The following is a 14056-nucleotide window of genomic DNA, read 5'->3' as shown; positions in this document are numbered from 1 at the left end:
TAAGCCTGGTGTGGTCCTCTTTTTTCTTGGAACGTGCTTTATATGAGTTGTGTCATTGGTTGCGACCCCTTAAGGTCCCTCAGCCTACACCCCTTTGTGGCCCTTACCCCCTCTAATCTGCCTTACAGAAGTCTGTCCTTCCAGGAGGGAATTGCCATCTCATCTCTCCAAAATCATCCTCTTGATTTCAGCCTTACTAACTTGGTGTTGATTTTCTTTTGTGAGAGGAGGTTTCATTATGTTTCCTAGGCTGGTTTCAAACTTCTGGGCCCAAGGGATCCTACCATCTTGGTCCTGTGAGTGGCTAGGACAGATGTGACCTTTGTGTTCATGTATTTGTCTCTTGTGGAGGTCTACATGGCACCAGACCCTTAGAAATTCTTCTCTCCATTTTCTCGTATGCGTCCTCGCCTGACATGTATTGAGATTGGCTCCATGTTCTAGGGAGGAGTTTTTTCTTCTTCTGGGTCTCAGCTTCTCTGCAGTCTTGGACTGTAGGACTGTAATGCCTTTGACAGTACTGCATCGGCTGTAACTCTCTGTCTCCCTCTCCTGCTTGGAGGACTGCAGCTGGCTTCACATTCTATTTAGATCCAAGACTCAGGCCGACTGAAGGAGAACATTCCAGATTCTCATCCAGTACTCAGTCGACTGTCCGGGTTCTCTCTGAACACACATAGGATGCTCTCTAGACTTGGCATATTCTAAGCATTTCTTCACAACCTTAAGGAGTTTTCCCAAATAAATTTTTAATGATAACATTTCAAGTATAAGTGAATCATACCTTATTTTCTTATAGCACCTAATATTTTAAATATTCAACAATTCTCCAGTGTCTAATTTTCCAAAAAGTAGTAAAGAAACTTCAGCAATGTCAAGAATAGTGAAGAGACGCTTGTGGCCAGAAGGGCGGTGTTACTGTCTGTCTGACCGTGATAACCAATGGGCTGTGGTTGCCAGTGACCTTTCCTTCTTCGCTGCAGCCTCCGGCGATACTTCCTCCTGTCCTCACAGATGGCCATCCATCCTGAGTACAGAGAGGAGCTCGAAGCCCTGCAGGCCAAGCACGGAGAGGCCCTGCTCATCCTGGACAAGTGCACCAACCTCTCCGAGGGCATCCTTTCTGTCCGCAAGCGCTGCCACAAGCACCAGGTCTTCGATTACCCCCAGGTGCTGCAGGTGAGTGTCCCTCAGGCTGTGCAAGGGTCGCTGCCACCAGGTGAGATTGACCTCAACACCAGGAGTTGCTTTCGTGAGGTATCACCCGGGGAAAAGGAAATATAGTCACGCCCTGTGCTAGGTGCAGCCCTTCAAGGTGCCGGGTGCCTGGTGTTCATGAGAAGCTGCTGGCCCATGCAAGCTGGTACTCGTTTCACCCACTCGGTGCATTGTACTTCAGCAGTGCAAATCTGGCGGGTTTCCAACGAGCTGGAATTCTCATCTTTTCCTTTGGCCCTGTGCTTGTGGGCCAGTCTGGAGAAAAGTCTTTGTTCAGGGTGGCACAGCAGCGCCTCCATTATCAAAGGCAGAGCGGCTGCTCTGCGGGTGTTCTCTAGGCGAGGTGGACAGTCCACAGGGGTGTGTGTGGGCTGGGCGCAGGGAATCCGAGCTCCATTTCCTGACATCTTTAAAATGAAGACCAGGTTAGTTCAAGGAGAAATATTAAGGACCTGGCCCATACTGAGATTATTAAAATACCTTCTCTCCAGAAGGGCCGTGGCTCCCCCGGAATGTCTGGCTGATAACGATGCTGATGTGAGGAGGGGTATTTATAATAACCTTTGTCTAGACAGGGAAAATGGTTATCAGCATGTGTGTCCACATCTGGCCGCCAACTTTGCAGGCCAGGCTGCGTGGCCACCTGCGCCCCGGGTGCCCGGAGCGTGCTGTCCCTCTGTGCGCTGCTTCTCCCCCATAGCCCTGGGGGACAGTATGATGTGATTTTCATTGTAGTTTTTCTGAACTTCCTATTTCTCTGACTTTAAAAATTAGATCATGTTTTATTTTCCCCCTTGACAAGGCAGAAACTAGGAGTTGCTGGGTGTGGAGACTCAGGGTCTCCTCTCACTGTTTTCTCCACTCATCTTTTATTTTCCCAAGCATTTGCATTGATAGGGCTTAGGCAGTCAGTAGGGAAGAGATTTTTTTTATTAGATTTTGCTTTCATGAGGTGTATTGTTTCTAGAGAGACCACATGTGTCTGAAGGTCTTTTCAAGGCGTGATGTTCCTTCAGCAGGCACTTTGCATGGGCGGACACTGCTAGGCGTGCCGAGGGAGTAGAAGGGTAACAGAGACTTGATGGGAATCGAGTCCTCCTTCCTTTAATGGGTCCTGTGGAGGGCCCCATATTCCTAATGTGAGTCACCTACGAGGGGCTGCAGGAAGGCTGTGCCCTCTGGAGAGTCTGCCAGGCCCAAGCTCCAGTCAGTGGGGGAGTTCCCCGTGCAGAGAAAGACTGTCCCTGTGGGCATGTACAGAGCACCAGCCCTGTGACCCTGATATTACCCTGGAGCACGGAGATGGCAAGCGTTGTGGCGAAAGCCACACTCTGTATGTTATATAGGGGAGAGCTGTTGCCTTTTGACATTTTGGGGTCAAGATGCCTTACAGTTGGAACTTTGGGTAGTTCGTGGCCTACAGGTATGCCCGAGCGTGGGTCAGCAGTGCTGGGCTGTGATCTTAGCCTCTGTTTGTGGTCCCGCAGGAGGCGACTTTCTGCGTGGTCCTGCGTGGAGCTCGGCTGGGCCAGGCAGCCCTGAGTGATGTGTTGCAGGCTGGCTGTGTCCCGGTTATCATCGCAGATGCCTACATCCTGCCTTTCTCTGAGGTGCTTGACTGGAAGAGGTGAGTATTACTCCCTCGTCATCTTTAGCTGGTACTGCAGGCACTGAAGGCATACCTAGCATTGAGCTGTGGGGTGAGCTGCCCATATTTGAAAATCCAAAATCAGAAATGCTGCAAAATCTGAAGCTTTCTGGGTACCTGTACCATGCCATAAGTGGGAAAATCCATACCTGGCCTTCAGTGATACAGGTCACTGTCCGGGTGCTGGCATTTCCTTGTTGAGATGAGCCTAAGGAGTCTATGAGACGGAAATGCACTTGTGCTTGGGCTCCTGTCCCTAAGGTGTCTCATGATGTGTGCAAATATGCCGCCGTCTGCAGATCCCCTGCGCACTTTGAAGGTAGCATTTCAGATAAGGGACGCACAATCTGCATTCCTGAGGCCGCCTTGCTTTGTTCCAATTGGGAGACATAGTCCGTTGGCGTAGAGCAGTTCCCAGACTGACCCCGCTCTGCAGGCTGGCTGCATTTTAAGTAAAGCTATGTTGGAACGCATCCCTGCCCCTTCATTTGTCTTATTTCATGATTATTGTTATGCTGGCTGGACAGCGTGGCATAACTGCAGGACCGTATGGCTTCTGATGCCTAAAAGGTCTACTGTAGGCTCTTTCCACAAAACCCTTTCCCAGCCTCTAGCCTGCAGGACTACAGACTCAGCTTTGGCTACAGGATAGACTCCCCTGGAAAACTTTATAAAAAGCCTAGGGCTAGGTAGATAGCTCAATAGGATAAGCGCTTGCCTGACAAGCAGAAGGTCCTGAGTTCAATCCCCAGTACTGCCAAAAATACAAATAAATAACCTTGGCTTTATCCAGGAGAGTCTGCATTTTGAACCTTCCGGGTCACCTGGTTTGCAGTGATGTTGAAGCTGCACAGTGCACAGCTGGTGAAAGCTTGGTGACATCTCCAGGGACAGAAGTAGCGCGGCCTGGTTGTGTTCCATTCCCGTTTCTTTTCTACAACACTTTGGGGGTAGAAGATTGTTGAAAATTGGTCTCTGTGCTATATACCTCTGAGTCTTGCTGTTTGCCTCTTCCAGTGCTTCTGATATTTTATCCAGGTCTAATTGGCACAATTATGTGAGCAATTTTAATGGGACTCATTTATTCCTTTTTTTTTCATTCATCTCATACTTATTAGGAAATCGATCATAAATAATACCAAGTTTCATTTCTGAGAATGCTAGGATATTGTGTGGAAAGACTGATCTGCAGTTAGGAGAGGCTCGCTTACCTGAGTGCTGGGAACCATAAGTGTTTTTTGTTTTGGAATATTTGTTTGTTTTTGGCAGAACCGGGGATTGAACTCAGGCCCTTGCGCTTGCCAGGCAAGTGCTTATCCCACTGAGCCATCTCGCTGGCCCTTGGTTTTGGAATATTTTTATCACATTATGAGATACTTTGGAGAAGAGACCCAAGTCTAAACATACACTTCATTTATGTCCCATACACAGTATATGTACATAGCTTGAAATTTTAGGCCTGTTTTTAGTTTTGTGCATGAAGCAAATTGTCTTTTTGAGGCAGGGTCTTGCTGTGCAGTTCAGGGTGGCCTTGAGCTCACTTGGTAGCCCGGGCTGGTCTCATACTTGCAATGGTCCTCCTGCCTCAGCCTCCCAAGTGCTGGGATGACAGGCATGCACCACCATGCCCAGCTTTGAAGCAGAATTTCATGATTCCCAATTTTCTGCTCTTTGTATTATACTGGCACTAAAAAAACATCTCAGAGTTTGGAGCATTTCGGATCCAGATTTTATGCTCAACTTGAACAGCAGGCTGTGGAAGCGCCTTAGCAGATGCTAACATGGGCTGGGAAAGCTGGGAAAAGAGGAAGGAGCCTGCCTCTGCTTGAAAGAGGAGAACAGAAAGTCTTCCTTGGATCTCAGAAAGGTGATGGGCTTTGGCCAGCATTGGCCCACCTGTGCAAAAGTTCATTGAGCATAGTTTCTTATTTATTTATTTATTTATTTATTTTCCGTACTGGTAATCGAACTCACAGCCTCAATCTTGCCAGGCAGGTGCTGTGCTGCTGAGCTACATGAGGCCCTGAGCACCTTTTATTTGCCAGGGACCATTGGTTATGGCCATAGCAAGCCGATGAAGGTCAAACCTTCCCTCTAGGGATGATAGCATAGTGGCAGAAGATAGACAAGTGCACCTGCCCCTTGAGGAGACTGAGCCCTGCTGTTCGGGATACCTGGGGAAGAGGGGAGAGAGAGAGAGCAAGGGACTGGCGAGGCTTCCCAGAGGTGGTGACCGCGAGCTAGGGGTGAAATGTTAATTCTGTGAGAATCGTGATTGGCTTGGGTCACTGTGACTGTGGTGAGTAGTGGGGGGTTTCTGGGTTTGGAGAAAACCAGCTCGGTGCTGGCTGGACTGGTGAGCAGGGCAAATTGTTGAATCTTTTCTGAGCCTCAGTTTTTCTATCTGCATAGCAGAAATTGTTGGCTTAGCTCACCAGGGTTTGCTGAGAGCCCATACTGCGCTGAGCAACCTGCAGTGGCTGCTGGGCATGTGGGCTTCGAGTTCAGCAGGCTCCTGACTCCTAGCGGTCCTTTGGGAAGAGTCCTAGGTGTGACCCCTTCCTTTCCCTCCTTTATCAGCATCTCCTGCCTGCTTCTGCCGGGCTCCCCCCTTGGACTTGCTTTCCTGAGCTTTATTGCTATGCTGTCCCAGTGAGTGCTCTGCTGTAACCCACACTTTCCACTTCCTCCTGGACTCCTGAGGTTCTCTGCAACATGGCCAGCCTGCTGTGTCTTCAGGCCCCTCCCTCCCTGGCCCTCAGGTGTCCTCAGCCCCCTCTGCCCCTGCCTGATTTGCTCTCCACTGGCCCAGCACATAGTAGGGCCTCTGTGCATAAGTGTCCACCAAATGAAAGGGTTTGTGAGCATAGCTACAGCGAGTAACTGTTAATAAATTGAGGTCAGAGAAGAGGGAAGAAGAGTACGTAAGGCAGTGGCATGTCACGTGCAAAGGCCCTGTGGCAAGGCAGAATGTGGTATGCTGAGAGGCTCAGACATGGAGGCCAACGAGAGATGACTAGGTGCATGGGAGGTGAGGAATCTGGCTGCTGAGGTGACAGCAGGGACGAGGTCTGCATGAGAAGGGAACACCAGAGAACACACCCAGAAGATCTGGGCTGAAGCAGCTCTGGGTGTTGTTTCTGCTCCTGGGACGGAAGCAAGACAGTGGTGCTTGTAAGGGTTGAGGCCATGCCGGTGTCCTGCTCTCGTCTCCAGGGCGTCTGTGGTGGTGCCGGAAGAGAAGATAGCCGACGTGTACAGTATCCTGCAGAGCATCCCGCGGAGGCAGATCGAGGAGATGCAGAGACAGGTCAGAGGCCAGGCCTGGGCCGGGGTGCGGAAGCGGGGTCTCCACTGCTGAGAGCACAAGCGGGGGGTGTCTCTTCATCACGTCTGCTCCCGAGACCTAAATGTAGCAGAGCAGGCTGCGGGCACATCCAGCGAGCCCTGAAGTTCTTGGGCTCTGCACAGGAGGCTGCTGTGATTCCCAGAAGCTCAGTGGCAGGGTCTTCAGGATCCAAAGCCGCAGCCTTTCAGAAGGCCGTGGGCAGATCAGGCGACAGCACTGGTGCCCGAGACAGCAGGGAGCCGCCGGGCCACTTCCGGCCGAGAGTGCAGGAGCATTGCTGTGCGTGCAGGGCACTGAGGGGTCTCTCCTGTCCCCCAGCAGTGCCTCCCTCCTGTCCTGACCCACCTTCTCACCAGCTGTGTGGGTTCCTGAAGGACCCACTGGGTGTCTTTAGTCCCATTTCTTCTCTGTCTTCTGAAGGAGATTTAACTGGGCAACATCAAAAAGCAAGTTGAAATTTAAAAGACTAGCCCTAACTTGGTAGCAAGTATTTTTTCTGTCATTATTAATTTTTTAATGGATGTTTACACATTTTAATCTTTATCAGAATTGCCTCTGCAGGAGAAGAGGGAGAGGCTAGAGGATCCTAGCACAGAGTCAGCCGCAGGCTTTGCCTGGACAGGCGCTTGGCTTGGGCTGAGCAGAGGTCTGGGTTTCCCACATCTGAATGCGTCATCAGCCTCTCCTGCAGCTCACTGCCCACCTAAGCCCCAGCTCGGGCTTTCTCATCTGTCAGGATGCGGCTGTCCTGGCCTTGGCCTCAGCCACCACTTCCACTCCTTTCCAGCTTCTGCTCTTTGTGGCTGTCCTGTCTCATCCTCTTTATCATGGGCTTGAGATACCTTGGTTTGTGAAAGGTTCCTTTGATTGTCATTTTAGGGTTAGGGCCCGAGTGGAAGTAGTTGGGTTCAGTCCACCTCAGTATGTACTCCTTGAGTTGGCAGAGCATCGTAGAGGGGAAATGGGGGCAAGAGGAAGGGACCAGGGTCCCCTGCAAGTCCACCTTGGTGCCACACTCTGTCTTGTACACCACTGGGTTCCTGCTCTTAAAGGTTCTGCTGCTTCCAAGCACCCCTGCCTGGGGGCCAGGGCTTTAACATACGGGCCTCTGGGGGGACACCCAGGGCCCAAACTGGGGCAGCAGCAGACTTCGCACATAGCAGCGATGAGGTTCTTAGGTTGCCTGTTGAATGTCAGCGCAGGGGACGCACTCTGTGCCCGTGGGTGGGCAGGGAGCCAGCTGCCTTCTCTGGCCTCGGCCCCTTTCCTCAGACTGTCTGGGCACTCTTCCTGGCAGCAGGTCGCAGGTTTCGGCCTCCCTGCTGGCTTTCCATCCTTCTATAGCAAACACATGCTCACTTTTAGTTCCCGATCCCACTATTGCTGCTGACTGCTTGCCCTCCTCTGAGTTTTAGTCAGAACAACAGACCAGAGAGTTCTGGATTTTCACTCTGAACCTGCGACTCATAAAACCTGGGTAAAAAGGTCTTAAGATTTTAAGAAAGTGTTCTTAAAACCCTTTGAAGAGTCAGGACATTTATTCTTTTTACGTCTGTGTCATTTTTTATGATATCTTTTTTTTTAATGTATTTAAGACAGGGTCTACAGGGACTCTATGTAGATTGGACTTGTAGTGTTTTCAGCCTCTCAAGTGCTAGGATTACAGGTGCATGCCACCACGCCCTGTCTCAGTCACCATCTCAGTGTGCCCAGGGGGCAGGGCTGGCACAGCACGCAGGGGTTAGAACCCCGGCCACTGTGCTCTACCTAAGCAGGCACTTTAGTCCTCTGAGCTATCGGACCGGCCCTGACATCTTCAGTTATGAATAAAGGAATTATAGATACAGTCAGAGGCTGAATCACACTGTCTTGCACACCACTCTAGGCTAGACAGGTTAAGAAGCATCTGGGAGGTGACCTGGAGCAGATCCTGCCCAGTGGCCTCTCCTGGCACCACCCTCATGTGGAGAAAGAGAGTCCTTTGGTTCTTGGAGCAGCAGCCCTGCTGCCGCTCCTCGGAGCCCTGTGATCTTCGGGAGCAGCAGGTTAGGTGCCAGGCCCGAGGCGGCGCGGCCTGGCATTTTTTGCATGAGCTCAGAATCAAGGGACCATTGAGAGGAATTGAGTGCAGGTTATTTAAACAGCATGCGTGCAGGTTATTTGGGTTCAGAGATGTACACTATGAGCCAGAAGACTTGGGTTTGAGCCCTGGCTCTGTCCCTGTTAATTGCATGACCGTGACAAGTCACTGGTGCTGACTGGGCTTTCAGTTCCTTCTGTATGAAAGGATGGAGTTGGCGAAATCCCTTCTATTCCATGCAGCTGCTTGAAAAACAATGAAGATGGCTCGGGAGATAGCTTGGCTGCATCAGGTCCCAAGTTCGGTGCCCCGTGCTGTGCCGATCCCGGCACCCTGGCTGTGCTGTGCTGGCCCCAGAACCACGCATGATGGCGCACGCCTGTAATCCCAGCGCTGGGGAGGCTGAGGCTAGAGGATCACTACGAGTCCAAGCTGCATAGTGAGACCTTGTACCAAAAAATAAAAACCAAATGATGGCAATCCTTGCCCTAGCGGGATCAGTAGCCTTCCTGATGGCACGAGCACTTCATTGCTGATCCCTCTGCTCAGAGGTCCGGTGACTCCTGCAGTGGACACCCTTCACTGAGCTGCCTGACCACAGAGGGGCTTCATGGCAGCCCCGCTGTGCTCCCCCGCCCCCTGTCCCAGGGCTGCTCGCTGACTCTCCCTTGGGCTCCGCCACAGTGCCCATTAGCCTGCCTACCATTACTTGGGTGTCCAAGTCCTGGACCCACATTTCTGGACCCAGCCCAGGGCCATTAGATGTGGGATGATCTGCTTGAGGGCTTTCCCAGCTCAGTGTACAGAATGATCAGGCTCAGTGTCCTCAGGAAGCTATTTAGCACCCTCCCTTCTCCCAGGCTGTGACAGCATCCCTGCCCATTGCCCAGTGGGAGGCAGAACTGCTGCTTTGAGGACCACTGTTCTATTGAAATGGACCATCTGTAGGATATTAGAGAATGTACTGCCAACTTTGTGTTACTATGATGAAATGCCTGAAGCAGTAAAGAGACTTTTAAAAAAAAATGTATTTAGTACAGGGTGTACCGGGTCTCACTACACAGATCAGACTCGTAGTGATTCTCCAGTTTGCAGCCTCCCAAACACTGGGATTACAGGCATGTGCCGCCACATCCAGTCTCAATCGCAGTCTCAGCACGCTCTGGGTGCAGGGCTGGAACAGCATGCTGGTAATCAAACCCGGGCCACTGCGCTCTGCCTAAGCCGGCACTTTAGTCCACCGAGCTGTCTGGCCGGCCCTAAGAGAGACATTTTGTTCACAGGTTGGAGGCTGCCGCCGAAGGTCTGGCAGTCCATTGGTCTACCCGCCCCTCCTGGGGGGGGCAGTGGCTGGCACTGGGGGAGGCCCATGGTGGAGGGAGCAGTCCCATACGACCCCACTCATTCCCGCTGGATACCATCTCTTAAAGGTCCACAGTACTTGTCTAGGGACTTACCCACTTATCCAGACTACCACCGAGGGAAGCTTCTGTTGTTCTATAACAAAGTATGTTCTTCCCAAAATACTCTTTGTCATTTACCTTCCACTTACCTTCCACTTGATGGAACCTGACCTTGGCAGGAGTGACTAAAACACAGCATACTGCTGCACCTGAGAAGGTCTTGCACTTCAGTGAATTCCCTAACTTAGGGACATGAGACGCAGGTGTTTCCATAAGACAAGCGGGACCCAGAGGAAAGCCCGTTGCGATGGTGGCATCAGGGCTCAGGAGCCAGGACCCTGTTTTCTTGCCAGATTCAGAGCTGGCTTAAGGCAGCTGCAGGTACAGTTGTGGCCAGCAGAGGTCTCTATCCACTCATAAGTGACTCATCTTCATTCTGCATGCTTAAATTCTTCCACGGAATCCTGACTGCCATAAGCCACTTCTTCAGCCACATTGTCCTCGCAGCTGCTGTGTGGGGGCCAGCAGGTGTTGCCAAAGTATGTCACAGCCTGTCACTGGTGAGGGGTGGGGTGGGAAAGGCACCAGTGGGAGCCATTGCTGTGGCTTGGGGTTGCCAAGGGAGAAGGTTGTGCCAAGGGAAAGACCTCGGACCCTGACCTGAGGAGCAATAGCAGAACAGCTCTAAAGCTAAAGGCAAGGGCTGGTGAGATGGCTCAGTAGTCTAAAGCACCTACGTAGAACAAGCTTAGCAAAGCAAAGGGACCGCGGTTCAATCCCCCAGCACACATGCCAGCCAGCCCCGCCCTCTGGTGGGCTGAGCTGACCACACACATACATACACACACACACACACACACACACACACACACACACACACACACAAATAAATTTAAAAAAATAAAGCTAAAGGCAAGACTGGAGCCTGCAGTGAGAGATGTAATTAAGCTCACGTGGCACATCGTGTCCTGGAGGCCACCAGTAAGTGGTGGCAGAGCATTGGATAAGGGCGGCCCTGTACGGGTTGATAGGCTTCAGTTCCTTAACTAGTAGAGGGTAACCCTGTAAATGGGTAAAGCTGATGTATCAGTTACCTTTTGTTGTCCTGTGAGTTAATTAACTAGTTAATTGATTAATTGGAGCCTTGATTTTTCTCAGGAGGAGACTTGGGTGATAATGAATGTGTGACCTCATCCACAAAGGCTGTAGTCATCTTGGGATACGTGGTTGGAGCTCAGAGAGTGCTGAGGAGATGGTACTGCGTTCCCAGGCATGTTAGGGCCTGAGGCGGGAGGAGGGAGTGGGCGATGTGAGTGGGAGGGAGACCTACGTTTGGGCAGAGAAAAGTTTGCTGCTAAATGCGTTTGTACTGGACACAAGCTCATTTGCATCCCCAGTATGCCTTGAACCACCAGAGAAAGTCCACAAGCAGGGGCTTGGAAGGCGAGATGACCTGGCCTATATGGTTAGAAGTGTTTGTGTGGATAGGGAGGAGGGTGTAAGTGGATCCCCAGTTTATCTGCTGAGCAGAGTTTCCAAACATTCTTTTATTGGTCAGTGGCTCCACCAGCAGTGACCTCCGACCTCCGCCACACTAGGAGGTGGAAGTCAGGAGCCCGCCTTGCCTTTGCGCTCATGTCACTGGGGCCTCTGAGGTGGCCAGGCACTCACCGGCTCCTTCCCTTCAGGCCACTGTAACTCAGGCTAAGCTAAAATGCCAGTTTCTTTTCAGTCTCTCTCTGTCTCCCGCTCCTTCATGGTTTCCTGTTAGCTGTGCTAACGCTCATTATCTGTGCTGCAGAGAAGTATTTGGTGGTACTGTGGGCCCACTAGCAAAGATCTTCTGTGTAACAAAATCCAACCTAGGCCTGGGGTGCCTTCCATGCCAGAATTGGAGTTAGGCCTAGCTGTGATCCAGATAAGAGCGGAAGAGGCCAGTTACACAGCAGTGAGTGAGTGTGTGTGTGTGGGGGGGTGTGAGCGCACACACGCATGCATGCCACGCAGGCACATACGCCTGAGTTGAGGACTATATGCAGAGGGGCTGAGAGGGGTCTTATTTTGTCGTCTTATACCTGGACGTACCGCAGTGCAGTGCTCCGCTTCTGTGGCCACAAAGTTGAAGGAGAGAAAGAGGACCATAGGGGAAGTCTGGGTGGATCGCCTGCTGCGCTGGGAATGGCACAGTTAAAGCTGGGTATCAGGCCAGAGCAGCTTTGCAGGGTTCTCTGTACCCTGGCTGGATGGTCAGAAGACAGCAGGATCCCTCGACCATAGAAGTTTCTGTTTGTCTCGCTATTAATCTGAACACTGAAGTCTGTTTCTTTCCTCCAAAGTTGTTATTGGTGGGCACATTAAATCTTTAAGATAAAGTTTAATTTTATGTGATATATATGGACATATCACATCATATCTACCATGCATTATGAAGTTTCTGTTTAGAATATTTTTTATTTGTCAGATGTGTTCTATGGTTGGTTTGAAGGTGTAGCTGAGGTCTAGAACTCTTGGCTTGCCAGGCCCATAGTTTACCCAAGGGCTCCCAGTGCTGCTGGTCTCACTCGCAGTGACACGCATGGCTGTCACGGAGCAGCCTGTGTCCTGTCATCCTCACCCCCAACCCTGGGCACCCCCGGTATAGAGCAGACACTCTCAGCAGAGGAAGGAGACACGCTGTTAGGAGAGTAGTCTGAGCTATTTTATGTGAAGACACCGAGGCTAGAGACATGGGGTAATCCTCCCAAGACCGCACAGCATGCCGGGCAGGCAGAGCGCAGGCCAGGCCTCCTCACGCCTCTGCAGACCCAGCGCTTTGGTGCCGGCGGGTGAAGTCAGGCGGATGCCTCCTGGTTCAGCTTTCCGTGTGCCAACCACTTTTCTTTCCAGAGAGGCTGCTGAAGGCAGGATGGGCCACATCCCTGGAAGTACACAGGGACAACGTGGCAAAGCTGTCACTTCTCATTTCCAGGATGGGCGTGGTCACATCTGTCATTCTTATCCACTGCCCCCTCCAGCTGTGAGGTAGAGAAGTTTTATGTATACATAAACCAAGCTTTAAGGGTTTAAAAACAATTCCAGCTATCCCCAACTAGTCTGAATATGCCATTCTGAGGTTGGTTGCCTGATTTTAGCTTCCCAACTTGCCCCTGCAAGACCACTGCAGGGAGCTGGGCGTGCCACCCCTGGGCAATGTGCTTGCCTGGCAGCTCAGGGCCCTTGGGCCAGTGGGCAGGCATTGGCCAGGCCTCAGGCACTTTGCAGTATTTTAAATTTTGTGCGCTCTCAGTAGCACTGTGTACTATGTGCTCAAATCCAGTGTGTCAGTGTGTGTGAGCTGGAGAGTGATCTGTGCACGTGGTTTCGAAAGCCGCATATGATAAGGACTCATTTAATTGAAATGCCCAAGCAAGAGTGTGTGTGTGTGTGTGTGTGTGTGTGTGTGTGTGTGTTTAACTTTTTACTCTTCAACTTTAGAATTAAGAATCTTGTTGGAAAAAGACTTTTAGCAAATATCTGATGGGAGGCCAAGAAAAGCATTTTAATAGAACTGTCTCAAATTTATAGTGCACTGGGGCCTGTAAATAAATTCTCCTGTCTTTAAGCTCTGGACTGATTTGCAGTTGTTTTTCATGGCTTCTGAGATTTAAATTCACACAATCCAGATGGAGAGACCATAAAGTTGCTTTTCCTGGAAGCTCGGTACATCTTGTCCACTGGTAGGTACAGCTGAGGAGTGCGTGTAACTTTGTCCACAGGGTCACCAGACTCACCATGACACCAGTTTTAACTGGCCTGCTAACATTTCCTTAGAGCAGCCCATGTAAGCATTCTTTAAATTGAAGAGTACTGGGGTCTTTAACTTCAGAATGGAAACCAATCCAATATTGTCGGTCTACTTTTAAGCACCTGCTCTCTTCCCAGTGTTGTGCTGGCATATTGAGGAGATTAAAAGACAGGGATTTTTTAGATTTTTAAAAGGAACTATAATAGGAAACTATCAGCATCACCTATAGTGAGGGCAAATATTTCTTGAAACCTTTGCTTTTAGTTTTGGGTTGTCATTGAAAATGTACTTGTATATTTCTAACTCTGGGTCCCAGTTGAAAAACTTTTAAAATGTACAGTGAGAAGCATACAGCTCCTGAGTTTGAGACCCCAATCTGAATTCTGGGCTCTGCTGGCCTCAGCCTTCCCAGACCTCAGTCTCTTGTCTAGCACCTACGCTAGTTGTACTGATCGAAGGAGATCCTTGTCTCCAGCGAGGTGTGTGACCACTTGGCATAGTTCTTCTTGTTCTGGTTCTCCTCCTCCTCCTCCTCCTCCTCCCCCTCCTCCTCCCCTTCCCCCTCCTCCTCCTC

At 50.8% G+C, this 14056-nt stretch overlaps 1 protein-coding gene across 2 annotated transcripts in view; it reads left to right on the top strand.

Annotated features, from left to right (window-relative positions):
- Positions 1-14056, top strand: part of Ext2 (exostosin glycosyltransferase 2) — a 139948-nt gene that overhangs the window by 25532 nt on the left and 100360 nt on the right. For both annotated transcript variants that reach the window (XM_023710690.1, XM_004627024.2), the window contains exons 5-7: positions 984-1179; positions 2706-2845; positions 6083-6176. In XM_023710690.1, the coding sequence (XP_023566458.1) occupies positions 984-1179; positions 2706-2845; positions 6083-6176 (430 nt within the window). The remainder of the gene's footprint in view (positions 1-983; positions 1180-2705; positions 2846-6082; positions 6177-14056) is intronic.

Source organism: Octodon degus, unplaced genomic scaffold (assembly GCF_000260255.1).
Source record: "Octodon degus isolate 3935 unplaced genomic scaffold, OctDeg1.0 scaffold00018, whole genome shotgun sequence".
Lineage (NCBI taxonomy): Eukaryota > Metazoa > Chordata > Mammalia > Rodentia > Octodontidae > Octodon > Octodon degus.
Note: the sequence above shows the minus strand (reverse complement) of the source record. Positions and strands in the feature narration are given on the sequence as shown.